The 21,859-nt window shown below is 34.5% G+C and overlaps 5 protein-coding genes and 1 non-coding gene across 6 annotated transcripts; 4 read left to right on the top strand and 2 right to left on the bottom strand.

Annotated features, from left to right (window-relative positions):
• Positions 1-2,954: 2,954 nt before the first annotated feature.
• On the top strand, positions 2,955-4,935 carry LOC105159393 (protein BYPASS1-LIKE). The gene has a single exon (XR_016064723.1). It is a non-coding gene; the product is annotated as a protein BYPASS1-LIKE (transcript).
• Positions 4,936-5,926: 991 nt separating this feature from the next.
• On the top strand, positions 5,927-7,747 carry LOC105159595 (HSP20-like chaperones superfamily protein). The gene is made up of 2 exons (XM_011076708.3): positions 5,927-6,548; positions 6,651-7,747. The coding sequence occupies exons 1-2, from the start codon at positions 6,407-6,409 to the stop codon at positions 7,574-7,576; spliced, it is 1,068 nt and encodes a 355-aa protein (XP_011075010.1). The 5' UTR covers positions 5,927-6,406; the 3' UTR covers positions 7,577-7,747.
• A 235-nt stretch (positions 7,748-7,982) lies between these two features.
• LOC105159394 (uncharacterized) lies at positions 7,983-9,489 on the bottom strand. Its single transcript, XM_011076445.3, has 4 exons — positions 9,195-9,489; positions 9,003-9,118; positions 8,395-8,802; positions 7,983-8,174 (listed from the first exon to the last, which is right to left on the bottom strand). Exons 1-4 carry the CDS (start codon positions 9,331-9,333, stop codon positions 8,106-8,108), a joined length of 732 nt encoding a protein of 243 aa, XP_011074747.1. The 5' UTR covers positions 9,334-9,489; the 3' UTR covers positions 7,983-8,105.
• A 5,420-nt stretch (positions 9,490-14,909) lies between these two features.
• LOC105159596 (UPF0496 protein At1g20180-like) lies at positions 14,910-16,982 on the top strand. Its single transcript, XM_011076709.3, has 2 exons — positions 14,910-15,286; positions 15,695-16,982. The coding sequence occupies exons 1-2, from the start codon at positions 15,250-15,252 to the stop codon at positions 16,747-16,749; spliced, it is 1,092 nt and encodes a 363-aa protein (XP_011075011.2). The 5' UTR covers positions 14,910-15,249; the 3' UTR covers positions 16,750-16,982.
• Positions 16,851-17,772, bottom strand: LOC105159598 (citrate-binding protein). The gene is made up of 2 exons (XM_011076711.3): positions 17,436-17,772; positions 16,851-17,344 (listed from the first exon to the last, which is right to left on the bottom strand). Exons 1-2 carry the CDS (start codon positions 17,703-17,705, stop codon positions 16,961-16,963), a joined length of 654 nt encoding a protein of 217 aa, XP_011075013.2. The 5' UTR covers positions 17,706-17,772; the 3' UTR covers positions 16,851-16,960.
• Positions 17,773-19,191: 1,419 nt separating this feature from the next.
• LOC105159395 (protein PHLOEM UNLOADING MODULATOR) lies at positions 19,192-21,664 on the top strand. Its single transcript, XM_011076446.3, has 4 exons — positions 19,192-19,586; positions 20,446-20,840; positions 20,941-21,137; positions 21,259-21,664. Exons 1-4 carry the CDS (start codon positions 19,237-19,239, stop codon positions 21,652-21,654), a joined length of 1,338 nt encoding a protein of 445 aa, XP_011074748.2. The 5' UTR covers positions 19,192-19,236; the 3' UTR covers positions 21,655-21,664.
• The last annotated feature ends 195 nt before the right edge of the window (positions 21,665-21,859 follow it).

The following is a 21,859-nucleotide window of genomic DNA, read 5'->3' on the forward strand; positions in this document are numbered from 1 at the left end:
TGTTATTGTAAGCAGGACTCCTACATTTGTTTGTTTCAACTAAGACTTCAAGAACATTTGCTGTTTCCAAATGTGATTTCAAAAGTGTATGTCAAAGACTGAACATAGTATATCTTACAAATGTAAAAGAAAAATAGACAGAAAATGAAAATTTAAAGATTGTAAAGTTACATCTTTTGCAGTTGGCCAAATGCCAGTATAGCGGACACAATCACTTTCATGTAACCTTAAAATAAAGAAAGAATGCAAAATACAGTAAAGCTACAAATGGTTGGAGAGATGACTTTTATTCAACTGCAGAAATGGCCTGCACAACTAAAAGATTCTCCTGCCTCTCTGTGTCTCCAAATGGGCCATGTATGAATTCATGCTAACCTTGATCATGTCAGCCTTTGAAAATTTCAAAGTGATGGGTCAAGAAATCAAAAAAAATGGGAGAATGTGATTGGTCCAATGTTGTGATGGAAAAGGTGTATCACCAGCTTAGTCAGCAGTTTGCATTAAAGATTACTTTTGGGCATTAGTTGAAGGGCCAAACCTTATCTTGTCACTTCATTAATGCTTGGATGTCAACACTTAACTCCCTATCCAAATAGACAATTGGGAGGAAAATTGTGGGTAGGTTTCTTCATTCATAGATATTGAAAGGGAAACGCCAACCAGAGGGCTTGATGATGCTGACGCCTAAATCAAAGGGATTTGTTGATTGCTCCACTCAAATGTATACATTTCTGTATATAATAATCTTTGATGTTTAGATATTGATTTAAACTTAGTCCCAGCTGTCCAGTAATATATAATTAATGAGCATTCTTCTCTTCTCTCTTGATATCTGTAAGAATGAGATGAATTTTATTGATGAATAATAAGGTTCTTGTTTCTTTGGACATTCACATATCCCTAATCACATTGCACCATAAATTGGAAGTATGTGGAATGACCAAAACCCTAACAATCCCACATTACATAAATTCATTTATGGACAACAGCAGCTGTTTATGTTCTTTATTATTTATCATATATATAATAAAGAAAAATTCCAAGAATTTGAGCTTGATTAGAGAACCTCTAGGAAAGACGTGTTGAGTTTATTACGATTTTTAGTCTTTTTTTTTTTATAAGGAGAAATTAATAGAACGAATGATGTAATTATCAATTTTCTCGAGAAAAATATAGTTCATATGTGACAAATTATTTTACTAATACACTAAGGTAAATCTTGTATGATCAGCAATTGCAACTTTATTATATGAATTAAATTTTCATAGGACGACCAATTAAATATTGGAAGAGTCAGAGTTTAGCACATAGTAATCATAATTACTTTTTGAGATACTGGAATATCTTTTCTTGGATTTTGGAAGTCCCTGCATCTTGAGGTTCTTCATATAATATACGGGGATAGCTATCTATATTTATGATTTATAATTTATTTATTTAAATTATTTTTATTTTTAAAACTATTATGTGTGATGATTAGAAATATTTATATTATTTAAATATTTTTTTTTATTTTTAAAAAATTACACGTACACAAAAAAATTCATCATCATAATTACATAAATTATACATATTTTTAGGTTGTCAGGAATGCAGGGATGATTTGTCGGCTGTTTTTGTTTAAAAGCTGGTGGATTTATCAACTCTATGCTATTTCTCTTGGAAAAAGCAGCATACACGTGAGAACAACTAATGTGTATTGATTGTACAAAATTAATAAAAACAAAAAAGAATAATTAGGGTGACTAATTTTTTTTAATGCTAATAAATCAAAGCCAGCTAATTGTGTTTTCTTGCAGTTTCTTGGGCATACATTTGCAGAGGTGCAGAGGCTGATTAGGTTGTAAAAATATTTAGAAACATAAATGAAGTACATTTGTCTGTCAGGTGTCAGCTCATTCTGCATAATTTGTCATTGACCAAAGTCTTGATCTATACTACTATGATTTTTTTATTTTAACTATATATTATATTTGATTTTTTGTTTTATAGATACATCATATATGTAAATTATCCATTCAATGTACAAATAAACAATAATGCACATATGTAAAATAAAATATAAATTATGACACAAGATTTAAAAAATATATATTTTTAGATTTTACATATTATAATCTTTGCATATGTGCAGAGATGACACTACAAGAAATATAGTCTTTTTGTGGTGGCTGACTACTGAACAAAAGTGATGAATTATGGCTTATCCCCACATATTGTGACTGGATCGTTGATTCATTTTATGACAAAAAAGTCCGCTTTAGCTTCATAGAAACCTCACGTGTTTGTTCTAAAAAGACATCTCACTAAAGAAAAGAGATCTTATGTTTATAAGCAGCTTAAATTTATAAGCAATCAATATTGCACGCTTGCGGACATCAAAGTAAAAACAAAAAAATATAATTATGAATTCAAAATTATTAACTTGTAACATTTTTATTTCCAAGCACATATTTGGGGAAAATGAAATGGTATAATTATTTGTTCTGAAATAATTTAATCTTCTTGAAAGTAATGTCGAGATTTTGAAAAGGTACCCTTCATATAAACTTAATTGTTGAACCAAATATTATTAATTTGGAGATTGTAAATTAACAAGAGAAAAGATGAATGTTCAACCGAACATTCACAAAAAGTTAAGTGAGTGCATAGCAATTTCAGAAAGTTGAAGGACTGAAGGTGTAAATAAAAGCAACAATGGTCCTCGTGCGATGGCCCGCTGATTAGTAAAAAAGTAGGGCGTGTCCAATTCGCGTTTGCGGCGTGTAAACAAATTCCACCCATCATTTTTGGCCTCTTCAAATTCTACCTTTTCACTTTTCCTCCCCAAAAGTTTCACTTTTTTTACTTATATATGACTTCTCAAGAAACTATAAATTAATTAGCACTTACGTATTAATTTGCAGTAATAATAATAATTAAGAAAAAAGAGATGTATTTCTGTGATGAAGACTTATTCTCAATAATATGAATATTCTCTCCTTTTCCCGACAGACCAGACCATAATACGCGGTCCAAATCTCCCCCAATATAAGCCTCTCCTTCTCATTAGGGTTTCAAGAAACATCCTCCTTTGTTTTTGTTTTCTTTCTCATACACTCCTCTAGAAAATGTTTGTATCAGAAGGATTGATGGGATTTTCATTTGATTCATAAAGCTTTTGTCTTTGAACTTTTCTCTGTGTAACAGGGGATTTCATGGGGAAGAATTCTTGAATTGATCTGCCCTTTTTGCATTTTTGTAGTTTTTATTGGATCTTGTTACCGTGCATCTGTTTTCTTTTTCTTTTTCTTCCTACGTTTTTGTTCAAATTTTTGTTTGTTGGAACAAGAACTGAAAGTTCGGATTCTTGAATTTATCAGCTTTTGTTGATCTTGTTGGAAATTTTTCTGCTGTCTCTCGCGGGTCTTTCAGAATTCCAGATTCTATATTTTGTTTCCAGTTTTGATTTTTCTGTTGCATGTAAGCTGAGAGAAATGCCAACGACAGATTTTCACGAGGCGTCATCCTCTTCCGGCTTTGGATTTTCCATTCTGAGCCGACGCCGAGATCAGGTTCACTCCATGGAGTCCACCCATGAGGCCACTGTACAAGAACTTGAATTGGAAGCATTCCAGAAACAAGTCGCCGATCGCTTTCAAGATTTGGCTGCCGCCGAGTCGGACGAGCTGCTCTCGATCTCTTGGCTTCGCAAGCTTTTAGATGCATTCCTCTGTTGCCAAGAGGAATTCAGAGTGATTGTTCTCAAGAACAAGGCTCATTTTAATAGGCCTCCTGCGGAAAGATCCATTGCGGATTTCTTTGAGAGGAGTGTTAAGGCTTTGGATGTTTGTAATGCGATCAGGGATGGAATTGAGCAGATAAGACAGTGGCAGAAACAGCTGGAGATTGTTTTGTGTGCATTGGACAATCAGAGGAGCATTGGTGAAGGGCAGTTTCGCCGCGCAAAGAAGGCCCTAGTCGATTTGGCCATTGGAATCCTTGAGGATAAAGAGCCCAACACAAATGTTGCTCACAGGAACCGATCTTTTGGACGTAGTAATGTGCCGAAGGAGCAAAAATCTTTGGGCCACTTCAGGTCACTTTCATGGAGCGTTTCAAGGTCTTGGTCCGCTTCTAGGCAGCTTCAAGCAATCGGGGGTAACTTGGTGGCTCCACGAGCTAATGAAAATATGTCAACCCATGGACTTAGCATGACTGTTTTCACAATGAGCAATGTGCTTTTATTCACAATGTGGGCTCTCGTGGCTGCAATCCCCTGTCAAGACCGTGGTCTTCAGACGCAGTTTCACGCCACAAAGCAGTTCTTCTGGGCTGTCCCGATTCTTTCACTCCACGAGATAATTCTGGATGAGTCGAAGAGACGGGACAGGAGACATCTTTGTGGGTTGTTAAAGGAGATTATTGAGCTTGAGAAATGCGCTCGGCCTTTGAATGAACTGACTGATTCTGTCAACTTCCCATTGAAGAAGGATAAGGAGGTGGAACTGAAGCAGAAAGTTGAGGAAATGGGAAGTGTGTTTGAAGCTATAAAGGATGGGCTGGATCCATTAGAACGCCAGGTTAGAGAAGTGTTCCATCATATTGTTCGCAGCAGGACTGAGTGTCTGGAGTCACTCAGCCGACCAAATAGTCATGATTGATGAGATTTGATCTATGGAGTTGCCTTTGGTAATTGGAACTTGAAATTTGTTTTGTGAATTTTGGTTTTTCCTTAGGTGACTAGGAGAAGGAAATCAATGAGAGGCAATTTTCTTAGAATGTAAAAGGGTTGAAAGGTTAAAGTCTTGTATTTATCTCATAATGATCATTGTGTAAAGAACTTAGGAAGAAAGATTGGACTTTCTGCTGTCCATGATGTTATTGTTCCCTCTTTTTTTTTTTTAATTGTTGTAATCAAATTTCTTAGTAAATTTTTCATTTTTGACTCTGTAATTACGTTTCGTGGCGATAGTTTACTGAAATTCTAATTCAAGAAAGATGTCTTCGACACTCTTAACCAAATATTCTTTGCTTGTTTGCCCGCACGACTGCCGTCTTGGAAATGTCAAAATATTATCAGCCTCGCTATCCTCAAGTTGCCATGAATACTATTTTCCTTCTCTCCATTGTTTAAGAACTCAGACCTACAATCACAAGTCATTGAATATGTGACATGTTGCTCAAATTGTCCTGTTTCTCAGCTCAAAGTAATACTATAGAGCAGGCTTAGTAAGCTGTATTAGATTCTTGATGCATAATTTTATATATAATGTACAAACTCTATGACTCATTTGCTCCTAAAAGTTTGTCCTAGATACCTGTCAATATGGCCATGCAAAGACAACTCCATACATGCTGTTTGAGATTGGAGAAGAAATCAACCAGTGGTGATAATCTGCCTACCCTTGTTGATTTCTAGAAGGAACATGGCTGGCAGTTGTACTATCATCATCAATAATAATATCTCAATTGAGTGCTGGAGAAAGAAACTTGAAAGTAGAGGGGCCAAAGGATAGTAAAGGGTCTCTTCATCTGCAGCAGCTGGTTGGCTTTTGGCTTAATGACAATAGGTAGAGCTTTAAATGCTAAAAGCTAAAAGTTGTTTTTTCTGAGTCAGAAGCCTGTCTTGGTAACATGCAAATGGTCACAGAGAGTACAATTATGGGGTCACCTAATAAGCTGTAAAATAAGTTGGGCCCTATATTTGCCTACTTGCTATCGAATCTGCCCATTCAATGTGCTTTGTATCTTTCTTTCTTTCTGACTTCAATCATCACCAATGGTAATTTCCAGCTCATTTTTTACAGCTTAAAGTGGTTGCTACTGCTGAGCTGACAAGTATTTGATTGAGAAATTCTGGCGAGAGACATGAAACTGGAACTCAACTGGATTGAAATAGTTAAAGTATGTGTTTCTTGTGCTACTAGTTGTGAACCCAATTAAGATGATTTAGAGTGCTTAATGATTGGGTTCCCGTTGTGAACCCAATTAATGATTAAATCATACAAACAGGTCGGACGAAATCCGTTTTGAATTAGAATTTCCTCAATTTGTATGATAAAGAAATAAATCCATGGAATATTGGTCTTAAAACTCACTAATTGTCAACCACTTCCCTAGAAATCCTGACTCGTTTTTCATTGTTTCTCATCAGTGTTCAAGAAAGAAACAATGGCCCATCATCAGACCCCCACAGGAAAACCTTGGAAAGAAGCAAACACAAACATCCACAAAACGTGTTATTTTATGTTTGAACTTAGCTTCCCGCCAAGGCTAATAAGCGGTCGGCTTTTCACTGTTCCATTCACAAACTAAGTGAAGCAAAGCATATGTACTTTCCTTCTCCACAAACTTGTTCTACGTCAATAAAACTCTTTCCCTGATATTTTTTCCAATATCAAAATTGCATTAGAATTTAGAAGGAATGGAACTGGAATTAGGACTTAAGCTTACCAGCATCGCCGATGAATTCACCTCCGATTTCAAGATCGCCAAAGACCGTGCAGGCCCTCTTTTCTTGTCCAGGGAAACAGATGCCATGTTCATACTCACTGCTCATCTCAAGGGTTCTCGTTTCCGGATCATGCACTTGTTTTGATTATATATAAAGCTCATGTAGCCCTTCTCCTGTTCTGTGAATTATTTACAAGAAATTGAAATTTTTGCAGGGTACAAGAGAGGGAACATAAAGATCGACATAAACGAGGATGGGACTTCAATAGCAATAAGCGGTGAAAGGCAGGTGAAAGAGACTGTAATGGTGGGGTGGAAAGTGTACAAGAAAGATACAGAGACTAAGGGATTCAAGAAAGTTTTCAGAATTCCTGACGGGGTGATTTTGGACAAGATCAAGGCCAAGTTTAACGAGGATGAATCAACTTTGACGATTACAATGCCGAAGCAGGTGAAAGGAATTCGTGGGACTGCAATTGAGGAAATTGAGGAAAAGCAGGAGCTTGTTAAAGAAGGCACCGGGAATTTACAGGTTGTGGATGAAAAGGTTCAAAAAACAGGGACTTTGAACCAGGAGAAGGATGAATTAGGACAGGCAAGAAATGGAGAAGAAGATAGAAATGATGAAATGCCTTCTGAAACAGATATTATGGAACACCCTGTTTCAAGGCAGAAAGATAAGGGACACGAAGAAGATCTTAACGAGTATGAAATGATTGAGACATCACCAGGCCTGGAAACCAAAATCCATAAAGAAGAACCAGAGACACAGAAAACAGTGGCTGAAATCCAGGAAATAACCGAGCGTCAACAAGATCAAGAACTTGAGCTTGCTGAGTCTTTGGGTACGACACAATTGGCAAAACAAGATGAACAGGTAAACAACAATCAAGTTCCTGATAAAGCAGATGATAACCAAGAAGAAGAAGAAGAAAAAGAAAGGCCTTCTGCCGATGAACTGCATGAAGAGGTTCCAGAAACTCAGCCTGGAACGGTACAGGAGGGGGAACACAAGCCTCGGGCAAAAAGGTGCAAAATGTGTATTCCCCTTGTTGCTGGGTCAACTATACTTCTGTCGTTTGTGGTGTTTGTTTTTCAAATTATGAGGAGTAAGAACCAAACTAGCAGGAGGAAAGATTGATGAATACAAGTTATGAGTCATCCTGGAAGTCAGTTACTTGTCATGGCTAACATACTCAATTTCCAGAGAGCCTTTCAAATTTGTACAAGAATTTGTTTGTGTAAGATCACAAGAAGTTGAAAATTGAAGTTCAATGATTTTCAAAAAAGTGAAATAACTTGCTTTCTTGTATTCATGCAAAAAGTTTTCGGTTCATATAGAGGTGGTGGAGAAACAGATTTGTGATATATAATGCTTTTCTTTATATACATTTGTTGAGAAACGAAAATGGTGAAATCTCCTAGTTCTGATTATGAAACTATAACCGTTTCAGGGGACAATTACAACATAAATTTCACAGAGTACAAATAATTCATGTCGAAAAAGCAAACGAAGCCCAAGAAAATGGGTTGTCAAAAGAATCAAATAAAAAAGAAAAAGTAGTAAGTAATCGATTGCTTTGCCAACACAAAGTGGTAATGATACAAAAGTAGTGTCAAACATAGCTATATTACATATGGTATAATCATCACCCTCAAGACCTCTCTCTCTAGATCATAATCATCATCACCAAAATTATACAACTCAAAGCTCTCTGGACAGCAGAAAACCCCAAATCCTGCATTCCAATCAAGAACACCATAAATGTCATATAGCAAAATCTAAGAAAATCCCAGTAAAAAGGGCACCTTTTTTCTTTCAAGCCTTGTTCTTTGGCATCAATCATCTGGATTCGACCATATAATAATACGTATATAAAGCTAAAAATAGCACCAATTTATTAATTGTTTAAAAAAAAACAAGAAGTAAATTAATCATGCTAATAAGTGTTGGAATACCTGTTGAGAGTGTTGATGACCAGATGCAGGCAAAGGACGAATTGTAGCTGAATCAACTTCACCGGTAGGCAGAGGCACTGCTGGATTGCTGTTGATAAATGGGAGGCCTTCAGTATCAGGGCCCATGGGGCTGCTGGCGGGGAGGGATAAATCAGGTGCAGGGCTAGGAGAAGCTAATTCTTGGGGCTGAAACGGCCAAGGGAATGCCGTAGAAGAAGCCACATTGCCGCCGGAGACTGGTTGTGGAGCTGCTGCAACCACCAGTTGCGGTGGCGGCTCCGGGGAACCAGCATGATCTTGATGGGGTGGTAATGAGACTAGAACTGCCAGCTTTTGGCCATCCAGGCATGCTTTGTTTGAGCCATTGTTGAAGGAGAAGTAGAAGAAGCCAGGGCGTGAAGTATGCCACTCCAATGAATCATTCGTATGCGACGATAAGTATGAAATAATCAGCATATTGAGACAACTATGAACCTTAATCTGATTGAAACTAGAACAGCATTTGGTTCAAATTCGAACAGTAAAGTTCACACATATTAGTGTCGTTAGTCTCAAATTACTAGGGCATTCTGGAAAACTGAAACAAGAAACTCCTGTACGTAACTTACTGTGTAATACATAGAATTGGGTTTTGTGAGGAGAGTCGCCTGAGTGAAGTTGCAGAGACTGAAAGCTTCCTGGTTCTGGAAAATGTAGAGCTTGTAATGAAATTTGTGCTGGAAAACTGAGAAAAGCACAGAGACCAAATTAAACCCAGGCCAACCTTTCCTGTGCAGAAAAAGAAAATCAACAACACTTACTGACAGAGTCTCCCATTTGAACCTTTGGATTTCTCCACTCTGAAACTCCATCAACCAATACTGTTGCAGACTCAGACACCTGAAAGGGTAGAAGACTGACAAGAGAAAAGAGGCAGATCCACATGCCGGAAAACCCCATTATTAACTCTAACGGCTTCTTTACCAAGTGTAACTGTAGCTGCTGAACACCTGAAACTTTGGCTTCTAACAATGAAACTGAAGTTTATGTCTTTGTCTGTGTGTGAGAGAGAGAGAGAGAAGAAGAAGTGAATGTATGACCATTTCTATTTCTATATAGTAAAAAGTAGAATGAATTTGTGTCCGAAAATAATAATTCTTGAAAAAAGAAGGTAAAAAGCAAAATTAGCCTATGATGGGAATTATTATTCTAAAATCATTAGAGCTGTGATTGTATCCATCTGTAGTATGTAATTCGGTAGTTTCTAAGACAACTTTTGTAGTCGGGAGACCACAATTTGCTCTCCTTAGACTCTTTCTCATTCTCTTTAAAATTACTTAATTTCTTTATAGTTCTACGTCCTGCTATACATACGGATTTAAAGTTAATTATCTTCGCAAATACAATTTATATATTTAAGTATATTTATTAACTTCTGATGTATTTCATAATTTAAGCTCGAATCTTTAACAAATTAAGTTTAAAATATATTTTTTCCAAATAACATCTGAAAGAAAATCAAATACCACTAGCTCGATTCATATTCTGTTCATTATTAAGTGAATAATTAAGTCAATTTCAAATGTAACCTTTAAAACTCTATTGAAAAACTCAAAGAAATTTAACTGTAACATCTTCATACCAATTTGATTGGATTGCACCACTAAGTATGACATGCTAACTTGGTCATGTATATTTTTCGACCAGATTCTTTCTATGATCTGTTATTATTTGTTTATTAGAGATCAATTATTTGATTGAGTTAGAAGGTGCGATTCTTTCCGTACTAGTATCAAAGTATGTTAAAAAATATTAATATTTTTTAATAATTTAAATTTTAAAATGTGATGGTCATTTAATATGATATAAAACTTAATCAAATAAAAGATCATTTATTTATTTATAAAAAAAAAAAGTTGTTATATTTTAAATTCTTATATGAGATGATGGTGTAACAAAATGTAGTTAATTACAAGTTTGGAGGTTGCAGAAAGAACAACCACCTCAGCAGAATCTAATGTGGTTGGTACGTAGTTGGGCGCCGCCACATACCAATGTCTAATTAATATATGTAACTTGCACTTAATTTTCTCATATGTTTGTTTCATCACGTTGTTTTTGTTTACTTCATTAATTAGTTGAGTTTCTCTTAATACAATTGGCACCACATGTTAACCAAAATGCTAAACTTAGGAAATGTCTGTTTTTAAACCAATTCCCCCTTTTTCTCTTCTTATTAAACAAGAAATTTGAGAGTGATAATGAAGTTTCTAAGCTCAATAATTAAAATGGAAAACCATGTGCATAAGTGTTGTTTATTGTATAGTAAGAGTTGTTGTCTACTGTAATACTAGGTGTTGTTACCCATAATATGATTATTGTAATAGTCTTTGTTAAATATTGATATCGACATGAATGATTGTGATTGTAATCGATTTATTTCAATTAATAATAGTCCATGCTCTTACTTCAAAGAAAATATATATTCAAGAAATTATTTAAAAAAAAAAGAATATCACTAAATATTTCAAATTGATCTTCATTTATTCACGAAAGTAATTAAGTAGTTAATTGGGCAACCAAAATTGATTAGAGAAGATGGATCAGTGGACGTGACAAATTCTACTCGTGCAGATTATGATGCATTTGGTTCCCTCACTGCTGATTTTTCTATCGTATAAGCAATGAAATGGAATCAATTAAATGTAATGGTTCAACTATTTTCTCAATGCATTTCTTCCAATCTTTTTCCTTTTTTTTTAATAAAAAAAATATTAATGGATATTAACTCTCTAATTATAGATTAGATGTGTCATTAATTAGGCCATAACCACAGAAATAATTAGATTGAAGCCTCCACGTAATTACAACATCCATCTCTCCACACTTTAGTATTTGGTGATGACTTGGAAGAATAATTAAGTGGGGTGTGCGTTTCTTGCATCAACTCATTTTATATATATACACATCATTATTAATGGCATGCCCACCATTTTTTATTTTTATTTTATTATATGTATAAATTTATTTGTATTGAGAATTAATTAAAATTAGAAATATGTATATGTTATTACGTGAGATTAATATACTTGTTGAATACAAACTCATAATGTTTTAATTATAAAACATCAATCTTATAACCAATCACGTAAAACCTCATCAAGAGATTGGACGTTGTTGAAAGGCTATAGGTTGTATGTATTTGTCATCCCGCGACCTTCCTTAATCAACATTCTTGACCGTTAACTCAATCATACAACCTATATATATATATATTTATACTTTTTTTTTTTTTCTTAAGGACAAATTAAGGGAGATATATATAGTGGTAGTGGTAGTGTCGTGTGTTTCTTTGCTTGAATATTGCATATGATTATTAACTTATTTCTGTTATTCTTATTTTGTTTGTTTCTGCAATGGTTAGCTTAATTAGCACAAACACTACATCCAATTTTTCCTTTCCATGCCCATGCCCATGCCCTGCTTCACCTCAATTTAACTCCAATATTTTTTCTTAAATATATTATGAATTTTAATTATTAATAACTATACTAATTTACATATTGTTATCACCATCAAATAATATATGTAATAATCAGTAATTATTATTACAGTAAATAAATAATTGATTACTATATATTAAAATAAAATAATATATTCATTCGAATACATGACTACATATAGTCACGAAGCTTAATTGTAATCTAAAAATAATTTGCCTCAACTCCATGTAATTAATTGATTTTATGTTGGGAAAAATTGAGTCTATGCTACAATATTCATTTATATATATATTATGGTCTCATTGTTGGTATTTGGGAACAATTTTGAAAAGATTTTGAAATTTTCAAACTCTCAATAATTATATGTAATCAACTCATTGTAATTGTTTTGAAACCCTCAATCTTTTTTATAAAAATTATTCACTGCTTTGGAGCATTTTAATTCTTAATTAAGTAGCACATTTATCAAAATTTTACTAGTCAAAGATACTTCTATATATATATAGAAGCAGTAATTAATAAACATGATTTAATCGTAGTTAATAAATTGAGTATTACATCAGTTCAATCAATATATTAACATAATAAAAAATTATGAAATAAATTATAATAAATTTATATAAAAATGAGATAAATGCTCGTACAAAATTAGAACTCATCTACTTGAAGATAGTTGATCAGTGTGCAGTAAATGCCAAATATTAATTGATAGGACAACAGTACAATAGTCTTAAACATGACTGACATATTAAATAGGGATAATTACACTCTCCTCCTCTAAGATTTTATATAATTAGATATAGATTCTATGTGATTTGAGAAATTATACTTAACACCTCTGAGTTTTGCCTCTGTTAGATAAAATTCACCAAATTTGCTGATGTTAACAAAAAAATTGAAGAAATTCTATATTTACCCCTGATTGACTTATTATAGGTCAAGTAAATCTTCTCATGACTAAATTACCCTCATGTGTCTTCACGTGTTAATGTATGTGAGGAGGTTTATTTAAGCGTTATAAGAGTAGCTTAGTCCAAAAAAATTATTTGACCTACAATAAATCAGTAATAAATCAACCAATCGTAAATATCAATTTTCATTCACGTTTTCTGTTAATATCAACAAATTTAGTAAATTTTGACTAACAGTGGAACTTATTTGTTAGACGGAAGCAAATCTCCGGGTGTTAGATATAATTTCTCAAATCACATGGGATCTATATGTAATTACATTAAATCTTAAGGGAGGAGAGTGTAATTATCCCTATTAAATATGTATAGTGGTTGACCCTTAATTAATTTATGTTCTTGGGTTTACGGAATTAATTGATCATAAGAGTAGTAATTATTAGAAACAAATTTTGATAAGTGATGTGATTAGTGGTGTATGTATGGGCAGGGCACGTGACAATGGCTCGTGAATCGTGGTATTAATTTGCTGGGGAAGTCGCGTTTTGCTAGAAGTAGAAGACGTGCATTGAATGAGAGAGTTCCCCAAAACGACCACGCACTTCTCTATGCAATTGTAATTATTACCATGATACCTATAATTAGACACACGCATTAATTATGTTTACGTACACCAAATCCTGAGATAGTAAGCTGGATTTCTAATTTTTAGTAAATTGGTTGTCCTACTTTTTCTCTAATATTAAACATAATTTTAGGCAAAAATCAATTTGTACCACGTAATGTTGTGAATAAACAAATTATTTTTTTATAAAACAAAAAAATCATATTTTACCCCTCAGTACTTTTCAAAATGCATCAATTTACTCCTTAAAATTTTAAAATAAAGCAATTACCTCCCTGTCATTAGAAATAAATTACTTCATTTTAAAAAATACAGAGGAATATAAATTACTATATTTTTATTTTATAAAAAAGCTCATTTATAATATCATAAGGGGATAAATTGCATTAAATCCCATAATTTCGATCATGGCAAGTTTTCAGTTCTTTAGGCTTTATTTGGATAAACCAATTTAAATTTAATGGAGAAAAAATATAATAAATAATTTTATATTAAATAAATTTTAAATCTATCATAATATTATTAGATATAACTTATGTACAACACTGAAAATCAAACGATTTATAAATCATTTGCAAGATAAAATTATCCAAATAAGTGGAGTGAATTTATTATTTCGGAACAGAAATTTCGTAACTCCAAACTCATTAAAGCAAAGACAACATTATGTTTAAAACATCATGAGTAGCATTTTACCTTTTTCTTTTAAGAGCCCAATTTTCAAATCCACATAGACACCACTTATAATAATAAATTAATAAAAACCTCCTAAATCCTCTATTTAAATTCGATTTATTTTATGTTTTTCTTTATATACGCAATATTTATATAAAAAATGTACGTGATTTATATATCTGAAAATATTATATACACGTAATGTGAAATTTTTACGTAACAACTAATTGGGTTTAAAACAGTTGCATAATTTATGCTTCACATATAGTGAATTATATTGAAAAAAGTTATGATCGATGCTCATTTTTAAATTATTGAATATAGCGATAATGATGCGAGATGAAGAGAGTATTAATAGAGGATGGAATCTTGCCATCTTGGGATGATTCTATACTGTTATTTTTTTAAAAAGAAAATGATGAATTATTATTTTTTAAATAAATATAGTTATAATTATTAATATAAAAAATTTATATCTAATTAATTACAGACAACTATAACAATTATATATTATTAATGAATATCAGATAATTATATAATTTATATTTAATCAATAACATTATTAAAATAGAACAATAAATACTATTAAAATAGAATCATATCATATATGTTGATGGGGTTCGAACTCATAATTTTATAACTATGAAGATTCAATTTCGCGAATTAGATAAGATTGATGGGCAATTCTAGTATGTTGACATGGTGAGCTAGTTTAACGTAGAGGGTGTAATCATATCGAAGTCATGCTATTTGTGCATGCATAAAGGTGGCGAGATAACAAAAAAAGGTGGCTACAATACAGATAAACCTAAGAACCTCTTTCACAGCACCCACCTCTTACACCATATCAGCCTTAAACCTTGCAAAACATCTTGGACAAGTCTCTCTCTCTCTCTCTCTCTCTCTCACACACACACACACACACACACAAACCGCTATATATATGAGATGATCAAACAAAGGGCTATCTTAAACTGATAACGTGAAAAACAAACCTTAAACTGCCTGTTTATAAGTAGCTTTGTATAAAAGGTTCAACTGATCTACGAACAATTTATGAAATTCATCAGCTCTTGCAGAAAGGAAGAAACCCTTTTGGACAGCAATTTTGACATGCTTAGTTGTTTGAATTGAAGCAAACTCGCATTTTGCAAAGAGTTTCAAGATGTGGGCAAGATTCAGAACCTCAGTGATCAAGAAAGGTACGTGCGTGCCAACTGGAAATATATATATCTATTTGGATGATGAAAATGTTGTAATTATGTATGAATCGCTGTCATAATTTATGATGCAATAATTTGGTCCCATATCATAAGTTTGTCATGGAAATAGCAAAAAATTAATTTTTGCAAGCTTCATAATTGAAGAATTATAGATCAAACGTACATATATACTCTTGTTATATCTATACCGTTCTCCGACTTCATTGTGTGCACTCTTTAATTTTGCCTAACTCTGCAACTCTGATTATATAGCTAGGCTGTTTCAGCTTGGTCCACTTACATATATGTTTTGCAATAAACTGGTTCTATTTTCTTTTTGTTTACCTTAATATTTTCGTCTATTTTTTCGATTGTCTATGTTGAATTGGTTATAATTTTTGGTTGCAGATAAGAACGAGAAGATAGAATCAGATAGAAGCCTTGATGTCAACAATGAATATCTATGTGCGTTCAGGACGAAATCCTATGCAGATTTCTTCGTAAAAGCCCAATTGCTCATAAACGAACCAAGATCGCCACCGGCTTATGCCCATTGTCGGCTTTCAGAAGTTCTCCTTGACCCTGCCCAAGAAACTATAGCAGCTGTTCTTGACTCAGCAGCTCTTTCTAACAAGTCATCTGATCTCAAGTCCCTTCTCTTTAACTATTTTGATGTCAGTGCTGAAGCTTCAAAATTCTGCAGCCAGCTCTTGAGAAGCTTAGGCCAAGTCCAATCTGATTACAGGTTCATTCATCAAATGCTCGACTCTATCGATGATTACTACTCTTCCAATGATCAGCAATTCGATTCCATCTTCTCTGAGCTCCGTTCCCGTGTTGTTCTCAAGGATCCCTTCTCCAGCATTATGAACAAGCAAGACTTGAGCCGAATTAATGAGAAGCACTCATCGGTTTTACAGCACTTAAAATCAAAGAGTAAAAGGGTGGCGAGAAAGATTAAGTTGATCAAATACATGAACAAGGCTTCAGGGGTTTGTGTAGCAGCAGCCTGTGGCTTGCTAGCGGCTGCAGCCGTAGCCTTAGCGCTGCACACTCTCACTGTACTGCTCATGGGGCCGGCCCTGCTCACCTTGCCACCAGTGAAACCATTAAAGAAGAAAGTTTTAGATATGGGATTTCTGAAGTATGGATTTCTGAGCAAAATCGGGAGTCAACTTGATGCGGCTGCAAAAGGGACCTATATCTTGAACAGGGATTTTGATACAATGAGCAGGCTCGTGGGCCGGCTTCAGGACGAGATTGATCACAACAAAGAAATGATTCAATTCTGCTTGGACAGGAGGGAAGATAGGATTTCTTTCCGAGTACTGAAGGAGATGAAGAAGTGTGAAGTTGGGTTCATGAAACAAGTTGAGGAGCTTGAGGAGCATGTTTATTTGTGTCTTGTTACAATCAATCGGGCTAGAGCTCTGCTGATGAAGGAAATTTCAAGTCTGGTGTAGGAAAATTATGTGCAGCAGGACATGTATTTAGGCTATGTAGATTATTTTTTCATTTGTAAACCGTAGTATATATGATTAAGGATATGATCAGATTCCCGCAGTTACTTTTTTGTTTGTACTAAATTCATATACTCTGCTTGTAAGTAATTTCAGCACAGTCTTTATTCTCTTTATACATTCCAGGATTGTAAGATTCTTCTGACAATGAATCTCACTTCTTGTATATTTTGATATCCCTCCACCTGGATTCCATGTAGTAACTGATGTTTTCCGGTGCAGCATAGACTCCACACTTGAAGTACAAGTCTCCAGGGCCCTGGTCTCCTGTTGTAAACACCTGTGCTCCATCAAGAAAAACAGTCACGTTCCCTCCATCAACATCGTGTATCAGATTAATCCTGAACCACTTATCATACAGATCAGTTGCCATCACTTGGCCACTGTAATATCTCATGTCTCCACCATAAATCCTCAGAATTATAGTCGTTGCTCCATGGGACGCACCGTGAATTTGCAATATGGTAGCACCAGACGTCCCGTTGGGGACGAATGCATGCCCCTCAAACTGCCACACGCCAGATGAGTAATCCAGGCCCTACACGGACAATAAACACCAATAATACCAATTATAGTATCATCACTACTTTTGAAACACACCTAAACATGTGAAAGCAGTAGTAACTTACATGTATCCGGATTTCAGTACGAGGCTGTGTGTGGCTGTTGGGATCATGGGGCTTGTCATCGGCATAAACCCACAGCCGACGAGTACCATTCTTATAACTGTATCGTTCTTCCAGGGGCACATCATACGGCCTTTGGATTTCGAAATTGTCCTCTGTTAATGGGACATTGATGAATCCATCTGTTGGATCAGTGGTGCAGAGCAGAACACATCTTGTAATAAACAAAAGTAACATGAGAAAAACTAGATATTGTTGGGAAGAACTCATCATGATGTGTTTTCTGTCTGAATTTCCTCCTCCCAAAGAAGCTATAATAGAGCAAGCCCTTCTGCCCTATTATACATAATACAATGAAGCAGGTTCAACTGCTCAAACATATTATACTATTCTGTCAAAATAAATAACATAATGATACAAATTAGTATCTTGGTTTTGACTAAGAATCATGAGGTAGAGTTTTGTAATATTTACTGTTTTCCTTGGAGCATCTGCCGTCCTATGACCTTCTATGTGTTTCAGCTTCAGTAGGATTTCTCACCTAATGCAAGAGAATTACCTATATAGCACCTAAAAAATCAAGTGTGGATCGCACCCGTGACTAAAATATTGAGACTTATACCTAATCCCAAGACAATAATTATTTATTTTTTTTACTTATTTTGGTCCATTACAAATCCCATCAATGACACAATAGATGTATCAATCTCAATTTCAGCACGTAAAAATGTGCAATACTGATGTGAATCAAATAATTTATTCTTGATTATTTCTGATTAGATCGTGTGGAAAAGCTACAGGTCCTCCTTAAATTTCAAAGCATCTTCAGCCCATGGATCTAAATTAGCATCTTAAAACTCACATATTCCAAAAACTAATATACACTCAATTTAATTGATAAATTTCTTGCATTCACCGCGAAACTCTATTTCTTTTGAAACTAATTACTTTTATATATATATATATATATATATTATTTCATTTTGCATTTTTCCACATGTTCCAAAAAAGAATCCTTCTTTTGGATTACATAATTCAGGGTGTACATTAAATCAAAACTTGAAATCGATATATACTATATATTAAGTGAGAGCACTTCTTTAGTATCTCTCTTCTTTTTAGTATGCTATTTTTCTTTTTTCTTTTTTTTTCTCACCCACTAACTTCTACTTTTCTCGCATTGTCTACAAGTAGTAAAATAAATTTTTTTAAATAGTTATTTATTTTTAATTAATATTTTTTTCTCTTTCTCCTACTCTAAATTTTCTCTTTCAAAATTATTTATTTTTACAAATAAATTAATAAATAATATTTAATTATTTTATATTTTTTATGCGCATACATCAAATGTGCCACGTATAGGTAGTAAATATTAAAGATAATTACATTGACACCCAATATATGATTTGTTTATACAAATTACTTTTACCTTTTAGATAATTATATATACACCTATAAAATATACTACATCATTTATATAAATCATCATACTTCTTTAAAAATTACACATACACTAAAAAAAAATATCAGAAATGAATTCTTTAATTATATAAAAAAACGACTATTTAATGTGAACTGATCGCACGTGGGCATGTAAATGTAATTATCCTAAATATTATAGTAATTAGTGCTCTCAAAAAAAAAATATTATACTAATTACTGAATTTGGATGCTTCACAATACATGGCATGTGCTTATTATAAGGTTGATCATGCAATATATATATATATATAATGTTATCCTATAGAATATGCAATGATATATATTAGAAATCAACACTATGATATGATTTTCTACACAAAAAATGGGAAATAGCAAAAAGAGAAGAAAAGAATCAGAGGATCACAAAATGCGTTTGCCGCAGCGCCACCTCCGTGATAGTTCCGGCTGGTTGGGGCTCGCCGCAATAGCGTACGTGGGCATAGACTACCTCCGCCACATATCACCGGTGTGGCACGAGCTGATGCAGCCAGCTCTCTGGGCGGGGCTCGTGATCGCCACTATAATTCGCGTCCCACTCTACAGGCACTGGTCGTTGGAGCTACCTGTCGCCATTCCCTTCATATTATCATTGCTCTTCATGCTCTCCGCACTTCTCTTTGAAGCTATTTGCGTTCGCTTTGCTACCGCTGTTCTCGGTCTTGATTGGCACAAGTACGTATGTATATCGATAAAAGTTTGAATTTTTGTATCAGGGTTCACGTTTGGTTTGAGAGGAATGGTGTTGGATTTTATGGATTGTATTGATTGCTTGCATCTGGAATTTCTTGGGATGTAATTAATGGTCTGTTGTTTGATTATGATCCGAGATATTGTGCGTTTTACGTTTGAACTTTGTTTTCTTCTCAGAGGATAATAAGCGACAGTAAATAGAGTAATGACATTAATTTAACAGAGTGTCCTGTTATGGTTGCTCTTGAAACAGAGGAGATAATTTGTTAAGGTTTGAATTGGGGCTTTCTATTATGCTAAGTAGTTTGCTTAATCAGTCTTGCTGTTATTTTATATAGAAAGTACGCATATGGTAAAAACTTCCATTTTTCAACTAAGGGTTCGTTTCTATTACTCTGAAGATAGAAACGAAGTGAAATAGTTTACTAAACTAAGATTTCCTTTTGTGTTTCTTGGCATCTGTTCTAATGTATTAAATGGACATGGAGAATGCCATCTAAATCGAGAAACATTTACGTGTGTTCTATAGTGAGGGCTGAAAGGAATTGGGGAGCTCATGTGGAATAAGTAAAGATGTTTTAACAGATATGTGCTCCAGTCATCATTGACCTGTGCCCCGTCTTTCTGTTATGCCTTTACTGAGATTTATCTTGCATTGGAATAATGGGGAATTTTAGGTGATGATTGTCTCTTAATGTTGGAGTAAGAAATATGTTGCCGCTGTCTAATCTCTAATACATTTAACATTGACAGAAATGATCAAGTTATCTCCACTTCAGCTTTGCATGCGAACAAGAATCCTGATTGTTGGGTGTATAATGGGTTTGCTAATGTTGTACAGTGATACACCGCCTCTTCCTGACGTTGGGCAGTGGCTGCTGCTGGCGTTGAATGAGAAATTGCCCCAAACGCTGGTCAATTTATTGAGAGCACATATTATTGGATTGCATCATTTCTTGATGTTGTTTATAATGCTTGGGTTCTCAGTATTATTCAACTCGGTTGAAGCTCCGGGTTTGGGCCTGGGTGCAAGATACATGTTCACAATGGCTATTGGTCGGCTTCTTAGGGCATTAGCATTTGTGTCCACAATTCTGCCCTCACCGCGTCCGTGGTGTGCATCAACGAGATTCCGAGTGCCTCCATACCCTCATCGCTGGGCTCAGAAGTATTATGTTCCATATTCAAACAATTCTAATGCTATAAAACTAGTCATTAAATATGATATAGCATATGGTATGCTCTTCATCATTTCTTTCTGATTCTGATTCCACATAGTCTATCAACTAGAAACATGTACATATTGTAAAATCCCAATTCTGTTTTTTTCCCTCAGCTGTTGCAGGGGATTCCAGCACCGAATTCCAACCACACTGGGGATTGATGAACTTTCTTGCTGATCTTTTACGACCTACTGCTTCTAAGGGATCTTCCTCATGGTACAATCTGCTGACAAAAGCTGGAGGCGGGTGCAATGATTTACTTTTCAGCGGCCATATGTTTGTTGCAGTGTTGACTGCTATGGCATGGAAGGTATGCAGAAAAATGTTTTAGGTACTTAATTTCGTTGCATACTAGCAATTTCCTGGACTATGAACATTAGGACATGACGATCAAATCCCATTTGATACTTCCGTTTTGAAAATGGTTACAGGAAGCTTATGGAGGATATAGCTCAGCTCTTATATGGATGTTTGTGATGCACAGCGCCCAACGAGAAATCAGGGAACGATACCATTATACGGTGGATTGTGTTATAGCCATTTGCATGGGCATATTTCTGTGGAAGATGACAGGTCTTTTCTGGCCAATCAAGGATGCTTCCAGAGATAGGCGACTAGATAAACTTGACAAAATTCAGAGCAGACTACTGCAAGCAGCAAAGGATTCCGATATAGATGCAGTGAGGCAACTTCTAAATGAAGTGGACTTGAGTAGTCAAGTTAGCCAGAAACCAGGAAGTAGGCTTATGTGGTTGTTTTCCGGTGCAACCATTTTCTTTACACTTGTTATTGTTCTTCTAGCCTTTACACTGACCAGCGATGGTTGATTTTGGTTCATTGGACATCTTTTTCCACACATCGACAGACGTGGTTCAGTTTTGCGCATTAGAAAAGCCTCGTCCTTGGGTTTTTCCCGTTCTGCCTAGGTTGTTCAATATATTCAGATTTGAGACACCATTTAATTATTGTGACATGCAGACGTTGAAGTAGCTTTGTATAATCACATACATTCTGAACTTAATAATACGTAAT

The sequence above is a fragment of the Sesamum indicum genome, linkage group LG3, assembly GCF_026168435.1.
Source record: "Sesamum indicum cultivar Baizhima isolate 11 linkage group LG3, ASM2616843v1, whole genome shotgun sequence".
NCBI lineage: Eukaryota > Viridiplantae > Streptophyta > Magnoliopsida > Lamiales > Pedaliaceae > Sesamum > Sesamum indicum.

What these genes read in the sequence shown, in the direction of transcription:
- LOC105159395 (XM_011076446.3), top strand. Translation starts at nt 19,237, where the DNA reads ATGGGAAATAGCAAAAAGAGAAGAAAAGAATCAGAGGATCACAAAATG. An exon ending in CTCGGTCTTGATTGGCACAA is followed by an intron (nt 19,587 to 20,445) that starts GTACGTATGTAT and finishes AATGTTGTACAG; the next exon opens with TGATACACCGCCTCTTCCTG. An exon ending in TGACTGCTATGGCATGGAAG is followed by an intron (nt 21,138 to 21,258) that starts GTATGCAGAAAA and finishes AAATGGTTACAG; the next exon opens with GAAGCTTATGGAGGATATAG.
- LOC105159598 (XM_011076711.3), bottom strand. Translation starts at nt 17,705, where the DNA reads ATGATGAGTTCTTCCCAACAATATCTAGTTTTTCTCATGTTACTTTTG. An exon ending in GTACTGAAATCCGGATACAT is followed by an intron (nt 17,345 to 17,435) that starts GTAAGTTACTAC and finishes TTGTCCGTGTAG; the next exon opens with GGCCTGGATTACTCATCTGG.
- LOC105159595 (XM_011076708.3), top strand. Translation starts at nt 6,407, where the DNA reads ATGGAACTGGAATTAGGACTTAAGCTTACCAGCATCGCCGATGAATTC. An exon ending in ACTCACTGCTCATCTCAAGG is followed by an intron (nt 6,549 to 6,650) that starts GTTCTCGTTTCC and finishes AAATTTTTGCAG; the next exon opens with GGTACAAGAGAGGGAACATA.
- LOC105159394 (XM_011076445.3), bottom strand. Translation starts at nt 9,333, where the DNA reads ATGGGGTTTTCCGGCATGTGGATCTGCCTCTTTTCTCTTGTCAGTCTT. An exon ending in TCAAATGGGAGACTCTGTCA is followed by an intron (nt 9,119 to 9,194) that starts GTAAGTGTTGTT and finishes TGCTTTTCTCAG; the next exon opens with TTTTCCAGCACAAATTTCAT. An exon ending in CCAATTCTATGTATTACACA is followed by an intron (nt 8,803 to 9,002) that starts GTAAGTTACGTA and finishes GATTCATTGGAG; the next exon opens with TGGCATACTTCACGCCCTGG.
- LOC105159596 (XM_011076709.3), top strand. Translation starts at nt 15,250, where the DNA reads ATGTGGGCAAGATTCAGAACCTCAGTGATCAAGAAAG. An exon ending in AACCTCAGTGATCAAGAAAG is followed by an intron (nt 15,287 to 15,694) that starts GTACGTGCGTGC and finishes TTTTGGTTGCAG; the next exon opens with ATAAGAACGAGAAGATAGAA.